Source organism: Tachypleus tridentatus, chromosome 8 (genome assembly GCF_004210375.1).
Source record: "Tachypleus tridentatus isolate NWPU-2018 chromosome 8, ASM421037v1, whole genome shotgun sequence".
Taxonomy (NCBI): Eukaryota; Metazoa; Arthropoda; class Merostomata; order Xiphosura; family Limulidae; genus Tachypleus; species Tachypleus tridentatus.
In genome coordinates, this window is record NC_134832.1 from 23,267,546 (window position 1) to 23,281,388 (window position 13,843).

Consider the following 13,843-nt stretch of genomic DNA (forward strand, 5'->3'; position numbering starts at 1 on the left):
ACAATTGTCTGCGTGGCAAAAAAGAAGCAAAACTTGATTTTTGACAAGAAAAGTATACCTTTATTTTACAGTCAGTAAGCTTGAATTGGCACTGATTTTCTTCCATTTTTATTTTAAAATAGTTTATTAATACTCTGAGTGGACAGAATCACAAATTTTAATTTTAAAAAAGTTACATATTTTCCATCATAAACGTTAATATCTTGAAGTTGAAGTGCATTAGATTGAATTGAAACATTTGTGTTTAGAGGACTAATAACTTGTATTATTTTTTCTGTCTACCAGTAATTAGTTCTTTTAATTAAATACATTAAGAATTTTAAATCTCTTTTCTTTTGAAGCATAAAAGACTGAATTTATTTAAGGTTTGTAGGACTAGTTAAGCAAATATTGTTTTATTCTGACATAATTAAGAACTGTGATTAAGTTGCAGTGAATAAGAACTATCCATAAACTAGTAATGTGTCTGTCAGTTGGGCTGAAACACTTTGGTACACTATACTGAAATGCTAGACTTGCACAATAATTAAGTCCAACGTAGTCCAAACATGTAATAATTTATGTATTTAATAAAATTACTTTGTGATGTAAATTGTTAGAAATTTAGATATACTGGTGTGATATGTATCCATTTGAATGATAAGCTGCATAAAAAAACTGGAATGACAATGGTTAATAAAATGTTGGATCGGTCATAAGTTATTGTTGTGATTATTTAATATTGATACAGTGTGAACTTGTCATTTGGAAAAACAATTTTCTGAAGCAAACATTTTGAGATATTTTGATTATTTCAATTTATACAAAAACAGTAACAAAATACTTCTTATTACTCATCTAAATTTTATCTTAGTTTTCATTTATAAACAACATTTCCATAACATTGATGATATACTTGTAATGATTGTAATATTAATATTTAAGCAGAGAAAAATGTCATTTTGTTGTTGTACAGAGAGAATGGTGGCAGTGAAAATAATGGAGAACATAGCAGACAGTGTGGAAGAGATTGAAGAGGAGTATCTTGTGTTACGTGATTTATGTCTGCATCCCAACATTCCAATGTTCAACGGACTTTACTTAAAACCAGGGACACAGCGGGAAGAAGACCAGCTTTGGTTTGTTATGGAGGTGCATATGATTAAAAGATAAATTCTAACTAAATAATGTCTTTGGGTCATAAAACACTTTAAACTTGTCAGCTGGTATGACTTGTGGTATGTGAAGCTAATGTTAAAAGAAAAATAAAAGTATGCAATGAGATAATTATAAATGTTTTTACACAGCCCATGTTGAAATAACACCTGTTGCAGTGTATTAAGATATCAAGTATGATCGTGACAATTTGCTATAAGTCAATATTATCCTGTTAAACACAAGTCACAAAAATAAAATTCCACTGTAAAAAAACTACTACTGTGTCTTATTGTGAAAAAACAATAAAATATTAATTTTAGCATATTGTATTGTGAAAAAACAATAAAATATTAATTTTAGCATATTGTATAATAAATAGACAAGGTAGTTAGGGAGCTCAACTTGTAATCTGAAGGTTACAGATTAGAATCTCCACTTGTGTTTCGTGCCAATTTTTTTAATATTAGGAACAATACACATACTTAAAATGTTTAGTATGTGCAGCCACTTTCATTTAGCAATTTAATAATGTGTACCTACAAGCCATCAAGCATACCTTTATTACAGTTTCCATACTTTGAAGAATAAAAAAGGTTTGGTATTTTTACTTTATAATTTATTTTGTTTGTTTTACACATTAAGGAAACAAAAAACTGCTTACTTGCCATAGGGACACACTATTTTTAAAGCTATTTTCAGGAGAAAATATTTTGACATAAAATTTTGATCTTTGGTGTATACATTTATATCAAAACATTGTTCATTCATTATGAAAACTTTCAAAATATTCTTTTGGATGAAGGGGAATTTTGAGACTCCTTCTTTTGGGAAAAAGTGCATTTTATACACTAAAAATATGGTAATTATAAAAGGCAAGGTACATGTGTCATTTGTTTTCAGTGTACATTTATTTATGAAAACTTTGTTGTTCTTGTGACATATGATTTCTGCTGCTGTTTTGAAGGCAAACACTTATAATTTAAAGTAAAATGTCATTCATGACATATCAGATTCCATCCAGAAATGTACCTTATAAGATAAGCACTTTTCTCAATGGAATGTTTGGTATCGAAATGTGTTTATATGTTCTGAACTGCTAACACATTAATTAGAGATGTACATTATTTGAAAAATATCTTTGTTCAAGTGACAAAATTCTCAAAAAAATCTTCTCCTTCTTCAAAATCTACTTGCCCTCTAACTATCTTACAAAATATACATACAAATTTAATATAATTGAGATTTTTACATTGATTAAACAATGAACAATAACTGAAATTCTTGTGCTAATTCAGTAGAGGTGCAAAAAAATTGTAATAAATGTTTCAGTTTGAAAAAAAAAAAGACAAAATAATTTTATTATCTCACTGATAAAACAGCACAATAATCACAATTATTGCAATAATTTATCATGCAATCATTATTTTAGAGATTTTCAATATTGACTTCAGCCTATTATTAATGGCATTATAAAAGATAATTTTGAATTTGGATTACTATAGTTGAAAACAAACAAATTAATGTTTAAACTTAAAAATATAAACAGATGTTTGTTGTATCATTAATTGTATTTTTAAAGGATTTTTTTACTTCTAATAGAAGATGATTTGTTTATATTGAGAATCCACTTCAAGAAAGAACTGTATAATGATATGTATTATTGTGTTTTTATTTATGTGACCATATGGTTCCAGCTGTGTTCAGGTGGCTCAGTGACAGATCTTGTACAAAGTTTAATAAAGAGAGGCAAGAGACTTCCAGAATTAATTATTACCTTTATTTTGAGAGAAACTATGGATGTGAGTACATTAACTGAGGTTTCAGTTTAGTTTATGGTTATTAATACACACCATCCAATGAACCCATTACAGACAAATATGTATTAAGCTGGATCAACTAATACAGATTCCAGTATGTTTATTTCTTAATTAATATGTGTATTAACCATTTTACTGCACAAGTAATTTTCAGGTTGATTCACAAAAAGTGCTTATTTTCCATCAAAAAATAAAAGTGAACTTGACCCTTTATATTATTTGTTCAGTGTTCTATGTCTAACAGTAATATTTTATGTAAACTTTATTAAATAGTGAAAAATAAAGATTTAAACGAAATATTGAGGAAAATTAGAAGAAAAGTACTCTTTGGTAAATGACATAAATATATGCAAATCTAAATTAATAAGAGGCCAAAATCAGTACAAAATATAAAACAAATTATTGAGATAACAATATACGAAGGATAGAAAACTGTCTTTATATAGATTCTATGTGTTCCTTCAAATTTGGCAATTTCATAATGAGACATATAAACATCCAGGTTTTACAGCGTAGAACACAGATGGCAGCACGCATACATGTTTGGCAGTTGTTTCAAGTACAGAGGGATATTCCCATATGTTGCAGTAGAAGGACTTTTTTGGTAGCCATAGGGTAAATCCAAATTTTGAAGTCAGTGGGTATAAAACACCATTACAGATATATCCAAACTACATAGCAAAAGGGTTAATATCATAAAGGTTGTAAGAAATTAGATACAGAACACTTACATTATAAGAACTAAGACTTTTCAGTGATATCAGATTTTGTGGCTTGTGATGAGACTTGACATATTTCTTGATCTAGAATTTGCTCTTCCTATTGATCAACTCAACCTGTTTTTAAAGGTAAAATGTGGTCCTTTCACAAGTATAAGATTATCAATTTTTAAAGAAAAGTGTGCAGTTTCTATTAATATTTAGTACATCAAGGTGTTTTCCTCCATTGAATAACAATCAGTGTTAAAATTACAAATATAAAAGTCCACTAAGATTAAGTACTACTAGTGTAGTTGTATGTTTGTGTAATGAAAATGAAATAATCTATGACTGAGGAATTAGTTAAAATTGTATCACAATTATACAGGAAACAGGATGTTATACTAAATGTATGTTATTAAGATTACTTGATTAGTGAAACTTCTTTAGAAACAAACTTTCTTGGAGTTTTTGTGTTTCTTTTTTTAAATAACTGATAATTAATAGTTATTTGCAGTTATTAAGGTTTTAAAATTATCAGAGAAGTAATGCTGCTGTAATTTTTTTCAATGTATTATAACACAAGTATACATAGGCTTATATGCAACCATTTCCTTATAAGCAATTTTTTTTTACTTACACGTATTTTGTTGCCTCATTGAATATTTCATACTGAACAGATATTTAATGATATTTTTATTCAAAACTATATTGTGAATTTCTGCATTAAAAAGTCAGTCAGTTATTTGAACAAGTTTGTTATAATGGTGTTCTTTACAGACAAACTAAGGAAAAACGTCACTCCAATGTTTTCTTTCCACCCTTTTTTTCTAGATAACCTTTATAATGATTTTTATTAGTAATTTTGTGCATTTAATTATTTGAATTTCACATTATCATATTTCTCAGATGTTTTCTGACACATTTTCTGTCTTCTTACTTTACAGATACCTTTTTTTTTCTCTTTTTCTAAATGAGAGAGAAGATGTGCTTCTTTATTGGTGATTCAAACTTTTCTTTAACATTTGAAATATTGTGACAAATTTCATAAATAGTTGGTTAATAATTTTTTTCAATGAAATATATATTATTTGTTATTGATTAGTTGTCCCTTTCTCTTTGACAGGCACTTGCTTATCTTCATAGAAATCATTGTATGCATAGAGACGTCAAAGGACACAACATTCTACTGACAGAAGATGCTAATGTGAAACTTGTTGATTTTGGTAAGGGTATGGTTTATAATTTCTTGAAAAAGCCATAAATATACATATGTGTGTGTGTGTGTTTGTGTATTTTTTAACATTTATATCACATTTATTGTATTTTTGAACACATATATATATTTGAATATTTTCTTTTTCAGAAAGTTTATAACTTGTTAACTTTCATTAAATGAGTATAAAATAAAATATTTTGAGTGTGAAGATGAGTTGATGTGTTTCTTGACTTCATAAAACATATTGTCATATAATTAAGTGTGTAATAGCCTATATAATTGCTTTTATAACTCATTGTATCTCATTTCTGAGTAATAGGTGTATCTTCACATTTGAAAGATACCATGGGAAAGAGAAATACATCTGTGGGCACCCCTTACTGGATGGCTCCAGAAGTGAGTGGACAATTTACATGTATTGCTTGTTAATTAATATAATGTTTTCTCTTGTTACATATCCTTATTTTATTTTAATAAAAAAAAATCTTTTTACCCTTCTCTAACTTCATATAGTAATAAAGACATCATTATGTTTCTTGTTGAAATAGTCTTATTTTGATATTTTTATGTTGTATATAAGGATTGATATATCTTAATTTGCTCTTCACAACTATATAGAACTTGGATAACAATATGCTAATCAAAAATCAATAAATGTTGAATTTTTATAATCTCTCTTGTGTTTTAATTTGAATATTGTTGTTAGTTATAGCAGCTTTGAAATGTTAATATGCATTTTAGAAAATTGAAAAACTGAAGTATTTTCTTCTTACTTGTTGTACATTTGTGATAAAATTTAAAAAAATGTAAAGTCTAGATTAAATACACATCATTGATAAGATTTGAAAATAGATGTTGATTAAAGGTAATATATGGATATGATTCAAAGTTTTAAGTAGAGTCTTCAGAACAAAATGTAAAGAGGAACATAAAGCAATAACCAAAAAGTTTGCAATTATTTACCTTTGGTGGAAGGAAATATTGTTTAAGAGAACTTCATATCTTGGATATGTATCTATAATTTGGACATAAATATGTGAAATGTTTAATAACAAACTAGTTTACCAGAATCTACATGTTTTTAGGTGGTGGCTTGTGAACAACAGTTAGACTACTCATATGATGTTCGGTGTGATGTCTGGTCAGTAGGGATAACTGCGATAGAACTGGCAGAGGGAGAACCCCCTCTTGCTGATGTTCATCCAATGAGAGCATTGTTTCAAATACCAAGGTACACTTTCTTCACTGGCATTAATCCAATTGATTTATATTTTCGTATTAATCTTTGACAAGTCTTGTGCATTTTTTTTTTTTTTTATTCTTTCTAATTTTTGTCTCAGAAATCCTCCACCAAAATTGAAGAAAGAACTTGAGTGGAGCGAAATTTTCAATGACTTCATTTCTGAGTAAGTTTTGTCTTTCATCTAGCCTTGTAATGAAAAAAAAATTAAATAAATTGTTTCAGATTAACTCCTGTGTATACTTTATTGATTACTTTTAAAAAAAAGCAATTTTTCAGGAACATTACAGGAAAACAATTTTAATTTTTGGTTTTTCCTTGTAAAACTAATTTCTTTAACATAGAATTTTGGTAAAACATGGGACTTATTAGTCCACCTTAGATGTTTCATCCTGTAAACAAACTTAAAATAATTAAACAAATAAATAGAAATAAAAATTTTTTAAAGTCAGCCCTTATCACTCATATACTTATCAATCTTTTTCTTAAATTCACTTCAGTTTACTGCCTCTACAATATCTGAAGACAACCAAGACCAACCACCTTATTAGAAAAATGAAACTGCCTTAACTAAAGATAAATCCTACTCTGTCAAAATTTACATTTATGTCTCCTGGTCCCACTATCATTTATGTCTCAATTCTGGTTTTAGCCTTTCACTATTTCAACTTCACATGTAAACTTTTCCAAATTTGATGTTCCAAGTGTAAAGAACTCAGTGAACACAGTATTCTAACCTATAATTATAATATCTTTACACTTGTATTCAACATTTCAGTAGATACAACCTAAATCTTGTTTGTCCTACCACTAGCAACAGCACTCTGCTTAGTTGGCTTTGGAGACTTTTACACAAAAATCCCTTTCCTTAATAACACTGTTAAGATTATTCCTATTCAAATTATAACTCACATGCATTATCTTCTATTTATTATAATTAAAATCCATCTGCCATTTATCTGCCTAACTCACTAAATGATCTAACTCCTTTTATAAATCAACAACATCCTCTTCACAGCTTGCAGCACCCAAGACCTTAATATCATTAGAAATTTATGTAATTTATTGACCATTCCTTTATCTCTGTTTCTGATGTAAATCAGAAAGAGCAAAGGTCCTAAGACTGAACCCTAATGCACTCAATTTGTTACATTAATCCAGTTAATGAACTCCATTTATAACAATTGTCTGCTTTCTTTCATTCAATCACTCTTCTATCCAATTAGCTAACTTCTTCCAACAACTACTGAAATGAATATTTTTACAAGTCTTTCATGTGGCACCTTTTCAAATAATTTCTGAAAGTCCAGATATACCAGAGGAACAATCTTACCTTTATTTACATAACCAGTAACTTTAAGATACATTGAGTTTTTTTCATATGATTAAAATATACTTGTTTTCTAGTATTTTGTATGAATTAACATGGAGGAAATAAATGTATATCAATTCAGTAACTTTTATATATGCAGTAAACTTGAGTTGGTTATATTATTTTTGTAATAATCTATCTATTTGAGTTAAAGACTTAATGGTTCGTATAATTTTGTTCTTGGTGAAAAGGTTAAAACATACTTAATTAAAAGTTAAACGATTTTAGCTAATAGCAAGATATAATTAGTATCTGACGTGATTGCAATTCAGGTGCTTGATCAAAGATTTTGAGGAGCGACCAATGGTCTCTGAGCTTCTGAGACATCCCTTTATTGAACAAGTTCCTGTGAAACCAACTGAGGTAAACTATTTTATACTTAAATATATACCTAATTTGTTATCAGAATGTAGTACATGACACAAGTACTCATTCTTCCTTCCAACAGAAAATTTCTCTTAATTTCTTATGAACAAAAATCTAAAATAACATGAACTGTTTATTAAGTTTGTTTTCATCCATCTAAGTACAGAGGAAATAGAATGGTAAAAATCTTTTTTCCAGATACAGTTACAATTGAAAGAAATCATGTGTAAACAGAAGGAATTAGGTTATTGTAAAAGACCACCAGAAGTCACTACCAAGCATGGCCAGTTGAAAACTGATAGAAAATCTCGTCCTCAACCTATCATGATGGATGATCTGGCTGGTTTGGAGAATTTGACAGAAGTAAGCTTAAAAACTGATCCAAATTTATTGTAAAAGTGCATAAAAATCAATATTTACAAATCTACAAAATGCACAATTAATTTTTATTATAATTTTTGGTATATTCCTTAATTTTAACATGATACTTCAAACTTGATGTTTTTGTTTGTGTATACAAATCAATAAGTTTTTAACTCTTAAAATGACAAATACTGTTGTATTATAATTCTTAAATTAATGAAAGCATATGATATCTTATATACTGTTGTTTTAAAGGTTTTTATGATGTAGTTATGAGCTTTCTGTTGATAATTTTTCATTTTGCATCTTTGCAATTTTAGTTTGAAAGAAGTTATTTTTACATGTATGTTTATTTATTTGCTTCTTTTATTTTGCTTGTAAAGTCTAGAATTTTACAGTATTATACCAGATTGATAAGTCTTAGAAAGAAATACATTTATTCAACTTGATACTTGTAAACATGTATATTCTTTTATCTTTTGGAAAGTAGCAAGAATTTTATCTGTTTTATCATATAGGACATAATTGTAGAACAGCTAGCGAAGAGGTATGGCCAAAATCAGATCTACACCTACATTGGTGATATATTATTGGCTGTGAACCCTTTCCAAGATGTCCCTCTTTACACAGATAAGGTAGTTAGTTGTTTCCTACAAGCACTGTGCTAACTGTATTTAAAACTTAAAAAAAATTATTTTCATTACCAAAACAAACTTTGTACACTTTAAGAAGAAAACGTCATCTTAAAATTGAAATTATTATTATTTTCTTTTAATGTCATGTTATGATTTCAGTTTGCTTTGTTCCATTCAGTTTGTTTCATTGTATATGATAATTTATTCTATGTGTGTGTGTGTTACTTTAGATATCTCTTGTTTACCGTAATCATGCCAAAGCAGATAATGCTCCCCACATCTTTGCCATTGCTGACAGTGCTTATCATTCAATGCTTCATCAGAGGCAGAATCAGGTTGGTATCCTTTAGTTGTTTAAATTTTTATGAATCAACAATTAAAATAAGTTTGCTACTTGTCTCAGTTATAAACTTTAAAGAATTTGGTATTGTGAAATACGGTTATATTGTTATGCAATTTCATTCAGAAAATTAAAGATGATTATAATACTGCAATATGAGGCATAAGTGTCACCAAATTGCTATTGTTTTGTTCTTAAATGACAAATATACACAATTTCTGATATGATACATACCTCCACTCTATTACATTGAAAGACATTTTCTCACTTGACACTCTAGCCCTTATAAACCCCAAGATTGAGCTGCACATTAAGCAGGCGTAGGTCATGTGACAATTTTCCATGCCCTCCTAGAGCAGCTTGCTTCCTCTGTACTGTTGTAAATAAACTTCACTTTCTCAATTAGCACAATACAAGTTGAATGTGTTTCTCAATTGCTTTCAGTTTTCACTAATTTTTTTTCTAACTTTGTTTATATTTGCAATTTTTTGCACTTTCTTGCATTCTAGTGTGTTACTGACTTTAATTTACCATTTTCACATAAAAAATGTGCTTTTACCCTAATGGGGTTTTAATCCTGTGGCTTCTGTATCATTTTCACAAGCACAATTTTTGAAGATTCATCTTACACTTAGGTTTTGTCACCTCTCCTCTTTACAACTTTTGTTTGAGGCCTTTCACCATTATTCAGGTGATTTTTCAGGCATCAGATCCCATTTTGGGGAACCATCCTGATTCTTAGGAGTCCCATATTTATGCAACTAAATTGCATACTTCCCTACCTTCTCTTGCTAATTGTTTACCTCAGCCTTTTTTTCTTTGCATCTCCTGGTCCTATTTTCATTTCCCATCTTCCCAATTCCATGCCTCATCCTTTCACCACATTTTGATGTTCCTGTCCTTATCTTCATTTTTTTCCCATCTTTGTCCAGAACTCTGATAGCAGCATAGGTGACTACACATTGGGATCAGATCCTGTGGGAGTCAGACTCCGTGTTTGGAAGACCATCACTATCAATTGGTGGATTTTATGAGTTTTGTTAGAGGGTATCTCTTTTCAGTTTTGGTCAGTACTTTCTTCCTTGTTTCCAGTGCCCTTCTTATCTCAGTCAGTCATCTGTCTGAGGCAGTGAAAGACATCTTCTCAAAGAAGCTACTGAGTTGATGTTCCTCATTCAATCAGTTTTTACTCTCAGGCTTGAGGCATCTCCAAGAAAACCAGAGGTTGGAGACCTTTTATTAACTTTTGAGTCCTTCTTATTTTTCCATGGAGTCGTTTCTGTTTCATTGTTGAGTTTTCACTCCAGGTTTTTGAATGAACAAGTTTAACATAACAGATGCATACCCTTCATGTTCCCATCTTTCCATCCTCACATCGTTTTCTTTGGTTTGTCTATGAGGGCTGGGTTTTCCAATTCTGAGCTCTTCCATTTAGGCTTGTCTCAGGTTCTTAAGCATTTTGTAAGGTAGTCAAGACCTTCATTTGATATCTACATTGTTTGGGACTCCTGTCTCATCATTACATAGATATCTGGCTTCTTCTATCTCCTTCCTGTTTGGTTTTTGCTGACCACACCAATTTGCTCCTGGAGGAGGCAGCTCATGTGGTTGGCTAATCAAAGTCCACTGTTTACCCTACACAGTGTCTAGTTCACTTGGGGATTTTCTACAATCCCCACCTCAGTCAACCACAGACTACTCTGCTACATCTTTGGGATATGCAGCAGTTGGGTATCAAGGTCCTATCTTCTCATTCTCTTTCCAGTTGATGCACTTCTACACCTTTTGCAGGTGTGGGCTTCATAGGAAGATCTCATCAACCTAGAAATTCCACAGTCAATGGAGTTTAAGCTTGAATCTCTTAGTTCAACCAGTTGTCCTTCCTTATTCCATTCAGACTGACCTTGTTTGGTGGTTGGACAGTGACAATACTATATCTGATGCTCCTCTTTTATCTCCTTCTCTGGATCTACATCCTTTTACTGACACTTCTTCTGGGCCCAGCATAGCCAGGTGGGTTAAGGCATGTGACTTGTAATCTGAGGGTTGTGGGTTTGCATCCCTGCCACACCAAATATGCTCGCCTTTTCAGCTGTGAGGGCATTATAATGTGACGGTCAATCTCACTATTTGTTGGTAAAAGAGTAGCCCAAGGGTTAGTGGTAGGTGGTGATGACTAACTGCCTTCACTCTTGTCTTACACTGCTAAATTAGGGACGGCTAGTGTAGGTAGCCCTCAAGTAGCTTTGTGTGAATTTCAAAACCAAAAACACTTCTTCTGTGGGGTAGGGTGCATATCTCGATACCCATGAGATTTCTTGGTGTTGGTCATGCGCGCCATATACAGCTCTTAACTGTTCCATATTCCCAGTGCTTTGAATCTTGTTTCAAATTGGTTATCATGTCTGCACAGAATCATTCCAACAAAGTGGTCTATAGATCCTATGTTTTCCAGTATTATGCTTTCATCTGGAAATCCTGCACATAGATACACTTACCACCCATCTGAACAATAAACTGCTGTCTTTCTAGTTGCTGGTTTCTCATTTTCAGACTTTTGGGATAAATTTCTTCAGTCAGGAAATTTAGAGAGTGTTCAGATTTATGCTTTCCCACCCATATGTCTTTTCATTCATACTACTCTGCATTGAGTTTTCTTGATTGCTCCATTTTTGCTGACTTTGTCTTGGTTCCCTTTCCTGAGGCCTCTGCAGTTCTTATCACCTCTGCTCCTTCCTCAGTCTCTTTCTCTTCTTTGTCGACCTCATTTGAACTTCTTCTACTCACCCATTCCCATTCATTGTCATCCTTTTCTGCCTCTTCTGGCCATTTCATTTTCTTTGCCCTTGTTGTGCCTTTCCTGTGCTTGATTGGAATCTCACTGTTGTTCTTTTTGCCTTTTCCCAACTTCCCTTTAAACCTTTGGCTTTGTGTTACCTATATCATCTATTTCCTTCTTATCATTGCAGCCTGGCATGGCCAGGCAGTTAGGGAGCTTGACTCACAATCTGTGGGTTGCAGATTTGAATCCTCATCACACAAAAATGCTTGCTTTTTCAGCTATGGGGCATTAAAATGTAACAGTCAATTCTATTATTTGTTGGTAAAAGAGTAGCCCAAGAGTTGGCAGTGGGTAGTGATGACTAGCTGCTTTTTCTCTAGTCTTACACTGCCAAATTAGGGATGGCTACTACAGATAGCCCTCATGTAGCTTTGTAAGAAATTCAAAATACAAACAATACAACAATTCTTTTCCTGGCTTGTGATTGTCATAGGTTTGACATTTTTGTGATCAGTGTTTCTTTTATGCTTTATCATAGTTATTATATTGTGGTACACCAGACCATTTGTCAAAGAAGTTCCAAGACTTCCACTGTTTGTGAAGGATTCTGCCTTTTCCATTCTTATCTTCATCCCTTCTATTTCCCATATTTATTTCAGGTTGATCCAGATCACATCCTTGTCCTGCATTGGATCTGTGATGCTATATGGCTCATACAGCAACCTTTCATGATTCCTATTCCCATTTGTTTATTCCCTAGAACCCTTCTGTGATCTCTCTTTCATCATCTTACAGGTTGTATTTATTAGCTTATTATTTTAACTTACTATTCCCTCCAGAGGAGATCATCCAGGTTTGAATGTGGACTACTCTCCATACATTTTTCACTTATTGCTTACACCATCTGGCTGTATCTTCCTGTAATGGATATCATCTATATCCTGTGACTATACTACACATGCCAGTTCAACCCTAACTTGATTAGTGTCTATTCATGGCATGCTTCCTTCAGGGTCTTCTTTTTTATTCTGTATGTATTTGGTTCTCACTCAGTGGCAATTGCTGCCTGATCAGATATGCTTTCTTATAGACTCACACCAAATACCATTAAGTTTTATAAGTTTGAGATAAGGTGTTCTGCAAGATCACTATTGGTTATCAATATAGAATTCTTGTAAGTGCATGGTGGACCATCACTCTTTATGAGCAAAAGGGAATTGCTACAACTTTAATTAAATAAATTAGGAGGAATCTGCTTTTCAAAATAGGCTTTTGCATTAACCAATTACACTTTCACCAGTGTGATGTTCCTCCACATTCCCAAGTACGTTTTACCTCTTCCTTTTTCATTTTGAGTTTGGGCATCCTTGTCACTTTACAGTTCTTATCTGCTGGGGTGGTGGACTATGGAGGCTTCTTTAAGAGCATAGAAAATACACCATAGCTGTATATATTACTTCACTCAATTGAAAAAAGGGTAAATCTGGGAACCCTTCTTCCTTCTACTTTCTGGAGGTTTAATCCCAGGTGTTCTGATATTGGGGGTAACTAGACCAACAGATTCAGGTAGATAGCACCCTATTCTTATGGTTGAGATCAGAATATGCTTCTTTCTTGGTCTTTCTGGTTGCAGAATGTCTTATTTACCTGCTCCTATGGTTGAGTTTGGGTGACTTTATCTGTATCATTCTGCTGGTTGTGGGATGAATAATGTTGTGTTCCTTCAGTTTCATAGGTGTTTCACATCCTCTTCATAATGCTGGATGTACAATGGTTCTTCCTTTCTCTTTGGTTAAGTTGGAATTGTTATTTTCATGCTTGTAAAACCAGGTACAGGATGATACCCTATTTTTAAGGTTATGTTGGAGCTTATA

The 13,843-nt window shown here is 31.7% G+C and overlaps 1 protein-coding gene across 7 annotated transcripts in view; it reads left to right on the top strand.

The window, feature by feature from the left end:
* The window catches only part of LOC143258674 (myosin-IIIb-like), a 96,812-nt gene that overhangs the window by 41,624 nt on the left and 41,345 nt on the right, over nucleotides 1-13,843 (top strand). For all 7 annotated transcript variants that reach the window (XM_076518051.1, XM_076518053.1, XM_076518054.1 and 4 more), the window contains exons 3-12: nucleotides 956-1,131; nucleotides 2,832-2,936; nucleotides 4,779-4,878; nucleotides 5,191-5,267; nucleotides 5,957-6,102; nucleotides 6,212-6,277; nucleotides 7,756-7,846; nucleotides 8,048-8,212; nucleotides 8,731-8,847; nucleotides 9,078-9,182. In XM_076518051.1, coding sequence (XP_076374166.1) covers nucleotides 956-1,131; nucleotides 2,832-2,936; nucleotides 4,779-4,878; nucleotides 5,191-5,267; nucleotides 5,957-6,102; nucleotides 6,212-6,277; nucleotides 7,756-7,846; nucleotides 8,048-8,212; nucleotides 8,731-8,847; nucleotides 9,078-9,182 — 1,148 coding nt within the window. The remainder of the gene's footprint in view (nucleotides 1-955; nucleotides 1,132-2,831; nucleotides 2,937-4,778; nucleotides 4,879-5,190; nucleotides 5,268-5,956; nucleotides 6,103-6,211; nucleotides 6,278-7,755; nucleotides 7,847-8,047; nucleotides 8,213-8,730; nucleotides 8,848-9,077; nucleotides 9,183-13,843) is intronic.